At 50.5% G+C, this 16,367-nt stretch overlaps 1 protein-coding gene across 3 annotated transcripts; it reads right to left on the bottom strand.

The window, feature by feature from the left end:
- Positions 1-1,534: 1,534 nt before the first annotated feature.
- On the bottom strand, positions 1,535-15,561 carry KCTD7 (potassium channel tetramerization domain containing 7). 3 transcript variants are annotated; one of them, XM_027861464.1, is made up of 5 exons: positions 15,072-15,561; positions 10,398-10,567; positions 7,738-7,916; positions 5,925-6,297; positions 1,535-1,592 (listed from the first exon to the last, which is right to left on the bottom strand). In XM_027861464.1, coding segments are annotated over exons 1-5 (867 nt in total). In that variant the 5' UTR covers positions 15,216-15,561; the 3' UTR covers positions 1,535-1,591. The 3 variants fall into 3 exon arrangements, with proteins under 3 accessions (XP_027717265.1, XP_027717263.1, XP_027717264.1); XM_027861462.1 differs by lacking the exon at positions 1,535-1,592 and adding an exon at positions 2,382-5,489; XM_027861463.1 differs by lacking the exon at positions 1,535-1,592 and adding an exon at positions 2,382-3,988.
- Positions 15,562-16,367: the final 806 nt, after the last annotated feature.

Raw genomic sequence — 16,367 nt, 5'->3', positions numbered from 1 at the left:
GACGCAGAGAGTGGGCGAGGGGGCGGGGATAGGACGCAGAGAGTGGGGATGCTGAAAATAGAATCCAGAAAAGAGGCGGGGCTCAAACCTGGGAAAGGGGCGGGGCTGGCACGAAAACTTAGGAAAGGGGCGGGGCTTGAACGCATACCTGGGGAAGGGACTGAAAAAACAAACTTGGACGAAAGGGGCGGGGCTCGAAAGCCGCCCAGGAAAAGGGTGTGTCGCACACCTGGGACAGGGGAGGGGCAAATACAGGACCCTGAGGGGGAAGCCTGGCGTAGACCTGGGGACCAGCTGGTCCTCCTTCAGTGTCCTCTCTCTCTTTTATGCTGGTGACGGTCCCCGAGCTTTCCTTTGTAGCGGCCTCCCTCCTTTGCCTCCCTGACTACAGGGCTCAGCCGGCTGGGTAGGGTTGACAGCTCTCTGGCCTTGCAAACCGGCTGAGTCCAGAAGGGCTGATGGACAGCTGCCTATCTGATGATGGGGAAGGAATCCCCGGACCCAGAGGAGCCGGGAAGGGAGGAGGTGACTCTCGGGCCTCTGCATCAGATAAGCAATGAGTCATCAGTAAGGAAAGGTCCGCCCAGGCCTTCTAGTATGCTGTAATGGAAAGAGCCTGACCACTTCCTAGCTTATCTTCTTAACTTGGAAGTCCATGGACTGGAATTTAAAAAAGCAAGTCTGATACCTTCATTTTCATATGATCTTAAGGATTAATCTTAAGTATTTTATTTTATGCATTTAAAAATATTATTCTGATAAGGAAAGGGTGCTTGGACTAGCCCTGACCATCTGAGGGGTCCAGGACACACAAAAAAGGCTAAGAACGCCTGTTCTGGAGCTTCTCATCTCTATCCTCCCATGTTTCCTTCAATAAAACTTATTATGCAAGCCATCCAACTGTGATCAGTATGCTCATGTTTCAGACACAGGGAATCCTTTGAACCCAGAAGCTAAGGCTAAGACATCTTGGTTGCTTGCACCATAGAGGAATACTCAAGCAGGGCCCAGGCATGACACTGGAGAGCCTCAGCCAAGGAGCCATTGGCCCTGTGGTTTTTCACCTATTGGGAGGTTGCTTTGTGAAAATCTCCCTAAAGAGCCATCTTACTCAATGAAGCTGCTGCTTTTCAAGCCCGAGCTACATGAAACAAAATGGAAACCTTCATTCAGGGCCCCACCACTGGGACACTGATCTGAGGACATGGAAAGAAGCCCAAGGGTTGTAGAGCCCTTTGGGGTAATTCAGGTAATTCCTGGTTTTGGTGGCAAAGAGCATTAGGAAGATTAATTGGAGGCAGTGAATGAAGTTGGCACAGATATTTGAGGTTCTTCATTCAAAAGCAAGGAAGGTAGGCTTCTTATGAAAGTGATCAGTGAGCCCTGAGGGTTTCGGAGTTATTCCTAGGGCTCTGGGCTCCAGGTTAACCCATGCTGTCAGCTCCAGAAGTCTTCTTATGAGGCCACAGGGCAGGCAGGAAGGTGACCAATTCTGCTTGGTAAAGACAACATTTACCTTTTCCTTACCTGAGTGCTGTCAGTCACAAAGGTGTCCCAATGGAATGGGCCTTTCTTGACCTTGGAGTCTTCATCTGTAAAATGATGAGGTCCAGTCAGATGAGCACTGTGGTTCCTTCTATCTCTGAATCTTATGGTTCTGTGAAGTTGGGGGTAGGGGAGAGAAGGCAACCAGCCCCAAAGAAGACAAACCACACATAGCCTACATCCTGATACTTCACTTTAATGCCATGGTACAGCACGAAAGCTGGTACAGCCATACTGTCACAGACGTTGGAATGAAAAAAAGCCAACGACACAGGACCTGTTACACAGTGACACAGAGCCCCCGATCTTAGGAGAGGAAGACACTGAAGCCCAGGTCAGCACCTGCACTCCACCTGGGGTTTCCTCCCCTTCTTTCTCCTCCCCCATTCCCTTACCCATGCACATTTTTCCAGAATTTTCAGAAATGTCTTGCCCCCTTCAGCCTCCTTCTACCAAGGGCAGGAAGGCAGAGTGGAAAGAGCCCTGGCTCTGGAGTCAGAGATCCTGAGTTCAAATTCTATTTCAAATGCTTATTACCCATGTGACTTTGGGCAAGTCACACATCCTCCTGGGGCCTAAGTTTCTTCATCTGTAAAATGAGGGGATTAGACTAGCTGACTTCCGAGGGCCCTCTGGCTCCAGAGTGAGGTGCAGCCATAGGAGTTGTATAGAGATCTGTCTTTGGTGAGAACTCTGGTAAATGGGGCCATGAAAAGCAGTCTTATTAAGGACTAAGTCTGGATAGAAGGGGCGTGTGTGTGTGTGTGTGTGTGTGTGTGTTGTGTGTGTGTGCATGTTGTGTGTTGTGTGCATGTGTGTGTGTTGTGTGCGTGTGTGTGTGTTGTGTGCGTGTGCGTGTGCGTGTGCGTGTGTGTGTGTGTGTGTGTGTGTGTGTGTGTGTGTAAGAGAGGTTCTTTCTGGAAACAGAGTGCTTACAAGATGGGAAGATATTTTTAACTCTTTCAAGAGGGCTCACCCCTGTGTGCCCTGAGCCCAAGGTTGCATAAGAAACGACGCATGCCCGGCGACCTTGACGCTTTCTGTAGCACCACCACCACCACATCACCAGGGCCTCAGACAGAACAACCAACCACCCAGGAGGGCGATAAATCCCCTGACCCAACCTGAGAAGCCTTCCTCAGAAAGCCCCCAGCAGATCGTAGGCCGAAGACGAGCCAGCCCAGAGGGAGCATCTGGATGAACTGTGTGGGAAGGGGACGGCCCCACGTCTCTCTCCCGGTCAGCGAATGACAGTTAGCTCATCTGGGGAGAGACAGCCGACAGCCCGGCCCCCAAATCTGATGTTCTTAACTTGCCAGGCCAGTGACCGTGGGGAGCCAACCACTTCAGAAGCTCCTGCTCTAGCCAGCCTCCTGTCTCCCAATGTAGCCTAACCTTTGAATTCTCCTGTTCTCCAGTACCTATGGTACAGTGGGAAGAGCAATGGGTTTGGAGATGGAGGACCTGTGTGCAAATCACACCTTGGTCATTTTGTGACTTGGACGAGTCCAACTCTCAGAGCCTCAGTTTCCCCATTTGCAGAATGAGGGGACTAGACTAGACTAGAAGGTCTCTATAGGCCTCTTCCTCCTCAAAATTCCTGATCCACAAACCAGTCCAATGAGTCGTTTCTCTTGGTCCGTCCCTGAAGAGAACGCATCTAGTTTCATTTTTAGGGGGGGGGCAGTGGGTTCCGTGAAGTTGCAAGAATTCAAATAAACTACATTGTGAGCATTTGGGGAGGAGGTGTTTCTAAGGCTCTCTTGGGACCTTGCCCCCTCTTGGCTTAGATGACTGAAGTTACAGAGGGGCTGGGGGATACAAAAGGTCCTAGCCCCACCAATAATTAGAGGAGCTCTCTGGGGACCAGAAGAATGTTCCCAGAGAAGGGGTTTTATTCCCATCAGCCCTTGGCCTGCTAACTAGCAGTCACCTTTCTTTCCCTCCTCCCCTTCAGCTGTGATGACTATAGACTACAGAATGTTTTATCTGCCTTCCAACTCAGCTTCAGGTCCTAGACAGAGGGCAGGCCAAGCTTGGCCTGCTACAAGGGTCTGTTGCTAGCTCTAGAAAAAGTTCCCTAAACGCGGCCAGGGATGACCCTTCGTGGCAGCCCTAGTCTCCCCAGAAGGACACACAGCGAAACACGGTCATCAAAAGAATGGCACGACAGAGTTAACAGAGAATGACCTTCCAGAGAGATGGGGGACGCTGTTCTCACCCAGCATCCTGGTCAGCCCTCAAGAAGGCCTGCAGGGGCTTTCGGAAACCAGTCATTCTGGGCCTTGCCCATGTGGATTCTAAATAAATACACTGCGATGCTCTGTGGTGGGAGCAGGAGGGGGCAGGGGGAGAGAGGCCAATGCGGGTTACTGCCAGCAATGGTGGTAGTAATCTGCGCTCTACTCACACTGACATCCTCCTCAATAGCTTGGCTCAGTGTCTGTCAAAAAACGAACACGCATTAGGCAGTAACACCACTCAGTGAAGTAAAAAAAAGACTTCTGCTAAGCTCAATGCGACTGGACACACGGTTAGCAACACCCAGCACCATGCAGGAACATGGACCCCAAAACAAACAATTCCAGCTGCCTTTTAGATGTGAAAGGGTATCTGAAAATGCAGAAGACAACTGTCCTGCCAACTTAGATCGAAAGCCTCTTTCTGGTCCTCCACTCCACTGCCTCCTACTTCTTCTTGCCCAGTGCTGGTATTCATTCATTCATTCATTCATTCATTCATTCATTCATTCATTCATTCAGCATTTATTACGCCTCTCCTATGTGGCAGGCATTCTGCTAGGTGCTGGGTATCCTGTCACTCATTGCCTCAGGGCCACTTCTCCTATGGAGCAGACAGCTTTGCACAGGGACACGTCAAAGACGTTGCACACAGGTTCAGTGGAGGGCTCTGGCTGGGCTTCCTGGGTTCAGACTTTGTCACGCTAGCAGGATTCTGGCAGCATCTTTAGATGCCCCGGGCTAAGTCAACCAATCCTTATATGCATGGGGCCAATAGGGCTGGGCCAACCAGAACTGACCACATAAGACACCCTTTATAGTTCATGGATATTGATTTGAATACAGATGTGACTGTAGGAATGGAACTCTCTCCAAGCAGCCCTGACACGTCCTACTGTGGAACGAGGGAGTGGTGGAGATGCTGACTGGGGGATCGCTGAGTGCCACCACTTGACTGTCCAAGCCTGCAGGAAGGGCATGTCCATAACCCAAACAGCTTCCTTAGGGAGAAGGGATCAGCCCAGAGATGTTCTGGATCTTTTAAAATCTTCAAAATATAGACACCCAAGTATTCTTGGGAATTATTGCTGTCTTACCTACAAGCCCTTGGGGAGACATTCAATCCCTCCTTTTATCCTTCAGAACTCAGGGCCTCCCTGAGGGAGAGACTTAAGCAGATTATCATAACAAGGTCTCATGGTGGTGGACTCTAGAGTGGCTTTGTTCTACAGCTATGAGTTGCACACTGAACACAGCAGCCAGGAATGTGGACAAGGATGCTGTGACTCAGCGTGTATGGAGGCTCCATGTCTATCCCTGCCTCCCTTCAGCCTCTGCTGTTTGCATCTCAGCTCCATGGGAAATAGCCCTGTGCAGGGGGTGGGGGAATGGTGAGGAAGGGGCTGGGGAAGGGAGGGGGGAGAGCAGGAACCAGTGCCCAAATCAGGGCTGTAAACACTGGTTTTTCTAAGGCGAACCGGGCACAGGCCTTTGGCAGCTCTGGTCACAGACCCCAAAGGGGATGAGAAAGGTGCTTGGTGAGGAAGAAGGGTCTCTCTGGGTCCCAAGAGGAGAAACTGATCAGGGATATTTGGAGTAGGTAACTTGATAAAAGCAGATCCTTCTTCTTCAGCAGCATGGGGAGTTTAGGGAGCTCATTCCGGCATATCTCGCATATTCCATTCCCTTTCTCCCAGCTGGACCCTGGGCACATAGGGTTTCATAAGGAATGAAACCAGAGCAGGGCTAGGGAGACTGGGGGGGCAAGGAAAGGGACTAATGCCCACCAGGGTATGAAACATGGCTCAAGACCCAGCCCTCGAGGTCAGGGACACAGTCAGATAGCTCTGGGTCTCACAGGTTGGGCCCCAGCTAGACCCCCCGAGCCACAGGCAAGAAGGTGCTGCTCCCGGAAGGGCCCGATGGGGCCGCTGTTCCAGCTGGCTAATACCCTGGGCCTGGCCCCAGATGCATCCCTGGAGCGGGGCAGCTATGCCACGGGGCCCCTTGTCTGGGCTGCTCAGGACTCAGTCCCCATCACAGCACGTCCCTGGGACGGGTGGTCAGCAGCCTCCAGGGGATGTCAAGCAGAGCCGACAGCGCCCCCTCCCACTGGGGCTTCTTGGCGGGGCTACTCACCACCATGTGATCTTGAACTCATAGATGGGCCTCTTGCAGTAATAGTGGTTGACCAGATGCTTGTCGCAGACCCCGATACACTGGTGATCCACCGTGAGGCCCTGGGCAGAGAGGTCCGTGACCAGGCAGTGTAGCAGGTCGTAGACGTCGGCCACGGCCTCCCACGGCCCGAAAGACACGTCCACTTCGCAGTGATGCTCAAAGAAGGGGCTGTCGCTCTCGCTGCGTTCGAAGCGCAAAGAGTTGAAGAGGGGGCACTCGTAGGGCGTGATGGGCATCTCCTCCTTGAAGACACAGACCTTCAGCTTGGCAAAGCGGGCCTTGCGCTGGACAGCCCGCAGCTGCGCGATTTCCACAATCCGCTCCAAGTGGTCTTGGGGGGACAGAAAACAGCAGCTGTCAAGGGGAGGGGGAACCGGGGAGGAGGAAGGGCAGGGCCCTTGACGGGCCGAAAATAACTCAGGGACAATCTGTGCCTTACAGAAGCACGGATCTGGAGCCCGAAGGGGCCTTAGAGATGAATGAGTGCAGCCCCTTCACTTTACAGAAGAGGAAACTGAGGTTGAGACTTGCCCAGGATCACATTGCTAGTAGGTATCTGAGGCAGGATTTGAACCTAGGTCTTCCTGACATGCTTCCTGGAGGAGGATAGAAATCAGTAATACTCCTATTCCTAAAAAGGAATTTGTGTATTTCAACAGGGAAATACAAGCGATGTATCTCAATAGGGATTTCAGTTTGAAATAAAAGGAAAGGGAAAATAACATTTTTTATTTTATCAGTTTGAATGGAAAATTATTTATTTATCAATTTAAAATAAAAGGAAGGGAAAATAAAGGGAAAAATAAATGGGGGGAGGGGTAGGGGTAGGGAAGTGGAAAAGGATGAAATCCCCAAATGAATCAAAGTGATTGAACTCCCTTTCTTGGGAAGTCTGGTTAAAAAATGGCCAGAATTTTCATCTATCTAGCACAGTGAAGTCACAAAGGTACAGTAGAGGCAGGGATTTGGGATGGCGATCCTCCATGCCTTTCTTAGGCTATTTCTCATAATGCTAAACATAGTGAGCTGGCCCTGGGGTCAAGGAGACCTGGTTCTCTGATGCCTACTAACTGTGGGTAAGTCACTTAACTTCTAAGTGAAAAACAAAACCCAAAACCAGGAATCAAGGGAAGCATTAAGTGAGAAAAACCCACATCTGTAAAACAGGTTGGGCTGAGGTGTGGCACGGTTTACTAATGTTTTTTGGACCCTGGACCCTTTGGGCAGTCTGAGAAAACCTGTAGCCCTTATGTTTTAACTTTTTTTTTTGGTGAGGCAGTCCGGGTTAAGTGACTTGCCCACGGTCACACAGCTAGTAAGTGTCAAGCGCGTGAGGTCGAATTTGAAATCACGTCCTCCTGACTCCAAGGCCAGAGCTCTATTCACTGCGCCACCTAGCTACCCCTTTTTTTGCCTTTTTTATTTTTAACCCTTATATTTTTAAATGCAGAAAATAAAATACGTAGGACCGAAAAAGAAAACAACTATATTTGAATAAAGATGTCGGTTTTTTCCCCCATCAAAAATCAGAAGCCCCCCCCCCACCCCTGAAATCTGCCCACAAACCCTTAGGGCACACTCCAATAATAACAGACATTGACACAATGCTTTCAGGATCCTAAGGAAGATTGCTCGAAACAACCCTGTAAGGTAGCAAGGACTGGGATCTCCATTTTACAGATGGGGAAACTGAGGCCGAGAGCGTTTCAGTGACTTGCCCACGGTCACACAGCCAGTGAGACTCCACATGGTTTGGTCCTGTCCTCCTCACCTTTGTAATAGGGCATAAGCCCCAGGAACGCCTGGCGCACCTTCTCCCCTTTCAGCGGCTGCACATCCTCTAGCTGCTCCAGCAGGGGCCCGATGGCATAATATTGGGCCTCCTTGTACACGGCCCGAACGCGGTCCCGTGGGGGCAGGTCGCCAGAGCGAAGGAAGTTAAGCACGTCTCTAAGGGAGAAGGAAGCAAAGGAGAAATTAAGGGCAGGTCTACACTGGGGGAAGTGGGGACGTGGGAGGGCAGGGAAGGGAAGAACGGAGGGAGGGAGGGAGGGATGCAAGAAGGCAGAGAAGCTTGTATGACCCTGGGCAAGTCTCATAACCTCTCTGGGCCTCGGTTTCTTCATCTGTAAAATGAGGAGGTTGGACATGATGTCCAACAAGGTCCTTTCCAGCTGTGCCTATGATCCTCTGTCCACCCCAGTCCTCTCCTCTCTCCCTTTCCCAGAACGTACTCCCACCTTACCCCTGCCTTAGAAAACCCCTTTCTTCCTTCACGATATAGCTAAAGTGGGGCAGCTAGGTGGTGCAGTGGATAGAGCACAGGCTCTGAAGTTAGGAGGACCTGAGTTCAAATCCGGCCTCAGACCAAACACTTGACACTTACTAGCTGTGCGATCCTGGGCAAGTCACTTAACCCCAATTGCCAAAAAAAAAAAAAAAAGATATAGCTAAAGCACCATGGTCTACATGAAGTTCTCTCCTTATCCACTCAACAGCCTTCCCCGCCCCACCTTGTATTTTATTCAGTATATGGCTATAATCATCCACCCCATTAATGTAATCTCCTGGAAGGGAAGGACTAACTGTCTCATTTTCATCTGGGTAGCCCCAGCACCTGGCATACATAAGGCACTTACTAAATGCTTGTTGTTAGATTGGTGGATTCTACTGACTCAACATACCCTCTCTTTCAGCCAGTCTTCATAAGGCTCATCATCTCAAGGCCCTTTGCCATCCCTGACACCCTCCATCTTGTTCGTGTCCACAATCGAGGAACCTGCCCTACCTGGGGATGGGAGGAAAACCCACCCACCATCTATCTCCCCTGGGTATGTGTTCCAAGCTGGAGCAACATCCTGGGCCTCAGACCCTTCTTATTCTTCCCAGGCCTTTGCCAAGCTGTGGCAGCAGGAGGTTAGAGCCAGACAGGGCTGCCATGTTTAGTCTCCTGCCACCTGGCTCCCATCACTCTTTGGAAGCATCCTCAAGGACATAACAAGACAGGACACAAGCCAGAGTCCAGCAGCCCTCTCAGGGAAAAAAAAACAACAAACAAACCAAATCTCAATGCCTCACTGGCACCACGGAGCCCTTCCTTTGGTCAGCCCAGCCTGAGATTCAAGGTCTTCGTGGGACGCCAGCTGAGGCCAAGCACTTTCCTCCCCCAAAGAGCCCACAAACAAATCTTTTTATAGCTCCAACGAGTGATGTGACACGTTGTTTTCTCAGAGCCAGAGGCAGCTGACAGCCCACTGGGGACACTAAGATGCTACAAAGCAAATGAGTTGGCCACATGTCCCCTCTGTGAAGGTGGAAACTGGCCCCTCGCCTGGCCTGGGAGTGAGGAAGTCTTTCTTGCAGGTGGAGGGGGTGGAGGACCTGCAATTGATGACTTACTGAGTTTCCAATGGCAGGAATTCAGGAGTGGCCTGATTTGGTCATACCACTGGAGTAGGAGGGCATTCCAGCCCTCTTCCTACCTCCAAAACCAGGGTAGAGGAGCCCTTCTTACACTCTCCTTCATCGTGCTATGGTCCTGGACAAAGAAATCAGTCCAGGGACAAAGGGGATCACTGTTGATAGCATCACAAATCTTTCAGATCTAGTTCAAAAAGCTTGGAAGTTTGGGTTTTTTTCCTTAAGAAGGGACGACATAAGGTAAGATCACATCTGGTCAAATCCACACAGATAAGCACCTCTGATTTTTTAAAAGTCTCTGGAGGAAAATCAGCCCCATGACACCCTATCACTCAGCGGTACAGTTTTCAAATGTACTTCCCTCTCCTCTTTGGAGAGGTGGGGGGTTTGGGGTGTGGCCTTTTGTATACATAGCCACATATGACCAATGTGTCAGTTGATTTTACCAAACTACTTTTCCCCCTTTCTTTTTCAATCTTTGTCACAGGGTTGGATCATTGAGTAGGCATGGGGAGAAGAAATGTATTAAAAAATGAAGATGATACAAACACAAAAGATATCAACAAATATATAAGATTTTTTTTAAAGGTGTCCAGAATTTTTTTTTACATGAATCCACTGGGAGTTGATGTTGCTTCAGCTTGAGACATGCCCAGTATAGTTAGACTTAGGGCTGGAAAGGAACTGTGAGGTCATCTGTTCCAACTCCCTCATTTTACAGATGAAGAAACTGAGGCCCAGAAAGGATAAGCGACTTGCTGAGAGTCCCAGAGGCAGGTCTTGAGTCCAGGTCTTCCTAAGTCCACAGCCAGCCTTGCTCCATCATGACATCTTTCTACTTAGTGGAGCATTTGCTGGGTATCTACAAGATACCTCGTACAGTGCTAAAACACTATAAGAGATCTAGGTTCTAGGTCCCTAAGACACTGAGAGCATCAGTAAGTGTTTCCTTGCGTCTAACCAAATACGCAGTGGTGGAACAACCCCCGAGAAGCAGCGGACAACACCTACCCAAAGTGAGTCCCATCACGGTCAATGAAATACCGTCCCTCAGCATCAGTGGGAATATAGTGGCGCCCACTGAACATGGCTGCCAACATGGTGTCCTCATAGCGCCGTAATGTTGATAGGCGTGTGGTGAAGTACATGCCTCCAATGTTGAGTGGGACAACCTCAGGGAACTGGAAGAACAATCATTGGGGTGTTGAAATAGACTGGAAAGCAGGAACCTGGGCATCCAAGAGGAATCACGGTGTGACCCTGGATGAGGTGTCTGACCTCACTGTGTTTTCCTTTTCTTCCCTTCCCTTCCCCACTTAATATACCCTACCCAAATGGGGTGAAGAGTTAGACATGGCTGAAACGACTAAACAACAATCTGTAAAACGAGGAGAGGCAGCTAGGTGGTGCAGTGGATAGAGCACCAGCCCTGGAGAAGGGAAAAGGAAGAGCTGAGTTCAAATCTGACCTCAGACACTTACTAGCTGTGGGATCCTGATCAAGTCACTTCACCCTGTTTGCCTCAGTTTTCTCATCTGTAAAACAAGCTGGAGAAGGAAATGGCAAACCACTCCAGTGTCTTTGTCAAGAAAACCTCAAATGGGATCACGAAGAGTCAGACATGACTAAAAATGACTGAACAACAACACAATGAGGAGAGGGAACTGCTAGGTAAATTTACCTGTGACAGGTAAATGAAGACACGTAACCCCTGAATGTGTCATACAATGTGTCATCACCCCTTGAATTTTCTGGATGTGTTTCACTGGGTCGGAGTGCTACCAAAATAAATGTGAAAAAAATGGGGCTAGTTCCCTAGGCTAGGAACTGACTCATAGGCCCCAAAGGCCTCGAGGAACCTTAGTGACGTCTAGTCATGGGATCAGAGGGTCGTAGACTAGAGCTGGAAAGGACCTCAGAGGTCTCTTACTCCGACCCCTCCATCTGACAGAACAGGGGACTTGTCCAAGTCACTCAGTAGAAGGTAAGCTCCTTGAGGGCAAGGATTGTCACGCATGGGTATTTGTATCCTTAGCTCCCAACACAGTACCCAACACCTAGCAGGTGCTTAATAAATGTCCACCTAGTGAGAGCCCTATTCCAAACTACATCCCTTCTTTTTTTCTTTTCTTTTTTTAATTTTTGGGGGCCACATATGATTTCATCAGTGAGGGCACTTTCCCCATCCAGGCAGATCACCACCTGCTCTGCCAGCTCTGGTCATACTTAGACTGTTACCTGAGAGGGTTCAAGGGTTAACTGTCTTGCCCAAGGTTACATGGCTTGTGTCAGAGGTGGGTCTTCCTGACTCCAGGGCTGGGACTGTATCCATGATGCCAATTTACCTCTCATCCCTTTCATGCCTCCATTGAAGAATCATTTCTGTTTCAATGCCTCATTAGGACCCAGAGGTAACCCTGGGTTCTCGAAGGCCAGGCCAGCTGCAGGGCGTAAGCCATGGCAGGTGCTCCCAGACTTTGAAAGCTTTAAGCACAGGCCAGTGACCAGAGTATGTGTCTGCCCTCTTAGGAATGGCCTGGCTTAGCTCAGAGGAGCCCATCACTAGGTTGGCTACATTTTTTTCCACTGTGGGAATTCTAGAAGACCATCCTTTAAATCACAGAGGAATCAAGATCTGTGATGGAGCTGGAAGTGCATGTATTATATGTGGGTATAGGGGGGAGTACCCACATGAATGACCTCTTAGATCCTTAGATGATATACTAATGTTCAACATGTGCTGGGTTCGAAGTATCCCAGATCACGAACTGGAAGCAGCCTTTGAGGTCATTTAGTCCAATCCCCATATTTTACAGAGGAAGAAGCTGAGACAGGACTTTAACCCAGGTCCTCTGACTCGAGAGCCAGGGCTCTTTCCTCTGTCCTACACCATCTCCCTATCTCCTGTCTTTCTACTTTCAATCAATAAACATTAAGAGCCCAGTATGAGGCGGCAGCTAGGTAGTTCAGTAGATAGTACATTGGGACTGAAGTCAGGAAGACCTGAGTTCAAATCCAGTTTCAGAGACTTACCAGCTGTGTGACTTTGGGCAAGTCACTTAACTTCTGTTTGCCTCAGTTTCTTCATCTGTAAAAGGGGATAATAATAGCATCTACCTTCCAGGGTTTTTATGAGGATGAAAAAATATACGTAAAAATGCTTAGCACCGTACCTGGCACATTAGGCACAACATAAATTTTGTTGTGGTTGTTATTATTATGTGCTAGGCACTTTCACATACATAACCTCTTCTGATCCTCCCCTGGATCAAAACCATGGACTTGGCATCCTCCTCTTCCTCTGCATTTTTTTTTTTTAGGCAATTGGGGTTAAGTGACTTGCCAGGGTCACACAGCTAGTAAGTGTCAAGTGTTCCTTTACTTTTTTATACCCAGAGAAAGGCAATGTGGTATAGTCTCTAAAGAAGGGTCTCTGAGCCAAGGAAGACTGTCCATTCACAGCCCGCCTTCTTTCAAGTCCCAGCTAAGATCCCTCCTTCCATAAGAAACCTTTCGGAGTCCCCCTTAGCGTTAGTGCCTTCCCTCTGACGTTGCCATCCTATCCTGTCTCTTGCTTGTACGTAGCTCTTTGTAAGTTGTCTTCCCCATTAGACCCTGGGCTGCTCCTTGAGGGAGGGACCATTTTTTTGTCTTTCTATGGATCCCCAGTACCTGGCACACAGTACGTCCTTGACAAATGCATGCTGACTTGACACATACTGGCTGTGTGACCCTGGGCAAGTCATTTCCCCTCTTAGTGCTTTAAACCAGAAGTGTCAAACAGCTCACTGCAATAACACCCTCCCTTGCAGCCCAAATCAGATTAAGAAGTAATTGGAAAAAATATTTAACAAAATAAATTTTAAAATATATTAATAAATAAAATATATTAACACATGCAGTGGGCAGACAGAATGCCAGGCCTGGAGTCAGGAAAATTCATCTTCCTGAGTTCCAATGTGACCTCAGACATTTACTAGCTGTGTGACCCTGGGCAAGTCACTTTACCCTGCTTGCCTCAGTTTCCCTATCTGTAAAAGAGCTGGAGAAGGAAATGGCAAATCACTCCAGTGTCTTTGCCAAGAAACCCCCAAATGGGGTCACAGAGAGTTAGACATGACTGAAAAATGAACAACAACAAAATTCATATTAATATGTATGCTTATATTAACTAATTAATATGTGAGTTCACATTAATAGTTAAAATACATTTACATAAATAATGTTAATATGTGATTTTCTAAGTCAGTGTGAGGATTGCATTTGAGGGATCTGTATGTATTGGTCAGTGGCCCCCATTTCTATCGGAGCTTGACACCTCTACCATAGGCAGCTCTAAGGTTGGAGGGTGCTGACCTGCATTGGTGGGGACGGGGGAGTTTCCACATTTGGAAGTTCCCTATATTAATGACTCCAGTCTTTTTCTCGATATACTTTACAGGTGCAGAAACTGAGGTACAGAGTTTAAGTGTGAGCTTGAAGGAAACTCAGAGATGAGTTCCAAGTCAGGTAACTCATCAGAGATAAACAAGTATTCTGAGTGCATGACACCTTATAGCCCCGGGCTCAGGGGAAGGTCTCCAGGGAGCCCATCTTACAATTCTCCTTTGGTCTCACCAAGAATAAACACCACCTGAGGTTTTCACTAGCCCCTTTCTTCCAACAGCTCAAGGGACTTAGCACCTGCCCTTTTGTTTAGACCCAAAGTCCCAAATTTCCAGTGACAATCATTCTCCCCATTGTTAAGAGCTGGGGGACCTGTAGAAAACAGACCCAGAGTGGATTTATCCAAGGTCATTCAGGCAGGTCAGTGACTAAACAGGAAAAAGAACCCTAGTGTCCTGCTCCCCAGTCTAGAGGACACAGACTGTGCCTTCAAAGCCCCTCCCCATCTTGGACTCCCTGGGTGCCGCAGCCTTTCTCATAGGTCACATGGTAGACCAGTGGCTGTCCCCAGTACTTCAGCCTCAAGGGCCACCCCAGGAGCTGCCCCCCACTGTCTTTTCCCAGGCTTCTCAGTTCATCTCAGGTAGAGACAGTGAAAAGATGGAGTCGCCCATTCATGAACAACACATAGGAAGCCCCATTACATCAGAGGACAGCAGCTGGGGTGGGGGGTGGGGGGTGCAGAATAGGGGAGGGAGGCAGCCTCAGCTTGGTCTTGTGGATTGCGAGACACACCCCCTATCTGGTCAGCTTTGTACCAGCGGTCCCCTGCTAGGTCCTCTGCTCCCCCTGGACATCTGGGCAATGGAGATAAGTTGAGGAAAAAAAAATTGAAAAAGCTTGTTATTCGATTCTAGTGATCTCTAAGATTACCGGGGGCCCCAAATCCTTGCCTTTACGCCCCCTGCAGCCAGGGAAAGGGTGGAAATGAGTCTTTGGGGGCTCCCTCCGCTAATATTAGACTCAAAAGAAAGGACTCGGGCGTCCTGGACAGCAAGAGCTCAGGGGAAGAAAAATAAGAGGCACTCCACCCCTTCTGGGGGAAATAGGGTGGGGAACTCGCCACTGTCTTCATGCCCCTATGATTTGTGGCCACTTTCAGGCCAAAGATACACAAAGTCGGCTTCTCCCCCACCTCCTGGCTCTGTCCATACTTTCCCCAACGCTCCTAGGTGTCTACCATGGACAGAGAGTTGGAAGTTGCAGGCCCACCCCCCAGCCCCATCCCTTCTCCGTTACCTCCTGGGGCAGCAGGGGCAGGGCATGCCCAGCCTGGGTGGCTGTGGGGGTGGCAGGCTCCTGAAAGTCGTCTTCAGCGTCCGAGCTGGACATGGCATCATCCGGGCGACGGCTGACTGGCTCCCGCCCTGTGACTACCACCATCCCTCTGGCTCTGGGCAGCAGGGGGGAGGTGAGGCTGGGGAGGGGGAAGGGCTGGCTAAGGTGGGGTGAGGGTGGGGGGTAAGTGGGGAGGGTTGGGGTTAGGGGACAGAACTAGAGCAGGGAGCAGCCGGGCATGATGGGGGGAGGGAGGGGCGTGCCTCGGCAGCCTGAGATGCGAGATGAAGGGGCAGCCAGATGTGCGGCGGGGGAGGGGCAGCCAGCTGTGGCTGAGGATAAAGGGGGTGGGGACACGGGATCCTGCCCTCGCGTCCTCCCTCTCGAGCTCTCCCTCCCTGAGGCAGCGCCAGGACTGAGGCAGGACCACACTGCCTCTCCTCCCTCCCTGCCTGCCCAGGGCCAGTCGAGCCTCCTCTTCCCATTGGCCCAGCGCCCCAGCTGGCCCACTCCCTGATTGGCACAGACGTTGCCCAGTCCCGGGCTGGACGGAGAGTTCCAGCCAGGGTGTGAGTGGCTGCCAGGCTGCCGGGCCACCTCCCCTGCCAGCCTCTGATTGGCTCTCTGGCTGGCACGCTCCTTCTCCGACCCTCTGCGTCTCTCCTGGAGCGAGGACATCAGCCCACTGGGCAGGAGCGGGGGGTGCCCCCTCCGCCGGGGGACCTGCAGCCTCCGCTGGGCCGACGGGGCCCTTCCTGGCTGGCCCAAGGCTGCCCCTCCCTCCTAGCGGGGAGAGGAAAGGAGGCGGGGCCTCCCGTAACCACGACAACGGGATCCGTGCCGCATCTGTCCGCCCTCCAGTTCCTCCCTTCCCCTAAGATCAGAGAGGGCGTATCTCTCTTATGACCGTGGCCTTGGCCTTGACCTCTACATCCCCGGGGAGGGAGGAGAGCTGCTAGGCGGATGTCTGAGCAGTCAGGAAGGCCTGGGGTGGGATCCTAGCTCGACCACTTACTATCTGCGTGACCTTGAGGGATTGACCACCACCCCACCCCCCGGTCTCAGTGTGCCCAAAAATGAGGGGTTTGGACCAGAGCGCGTCGGACCACCAAGGTCCCTTCCAGCTTCACCACGCGCAGCCCCGTGAAGGTCTCCATCATTTCAGGACGAATTGGTGTGAACAAAGAAGCAGTGACATGTTGTGGCTCTGGAGTCAGGGCACCTGAGTTCAAATCCCACCTTACTACCCACCTCCCA

Source organism: Vombatus ursinus, unplaced genomic scaffold, assembly GCF_900497805.2.
Source record: "Vombatus ursinus unplaced genomic scaffold, bare-nosed wombat genome assembly UNPS02014768.1, whole genome shotgun sequence".
Lineage (NCBI taxonomy): Eukaryota > Metazoa > Chordata > Mammalia > Diprotodontia > Vombatidae > Vombatus > Vombatus ursinus.
The sequence above is the reverse complement of the archived record's forward strand: the minus strand, read 5'-3'. Positions and strand labels throughout refer to the sequence as shown.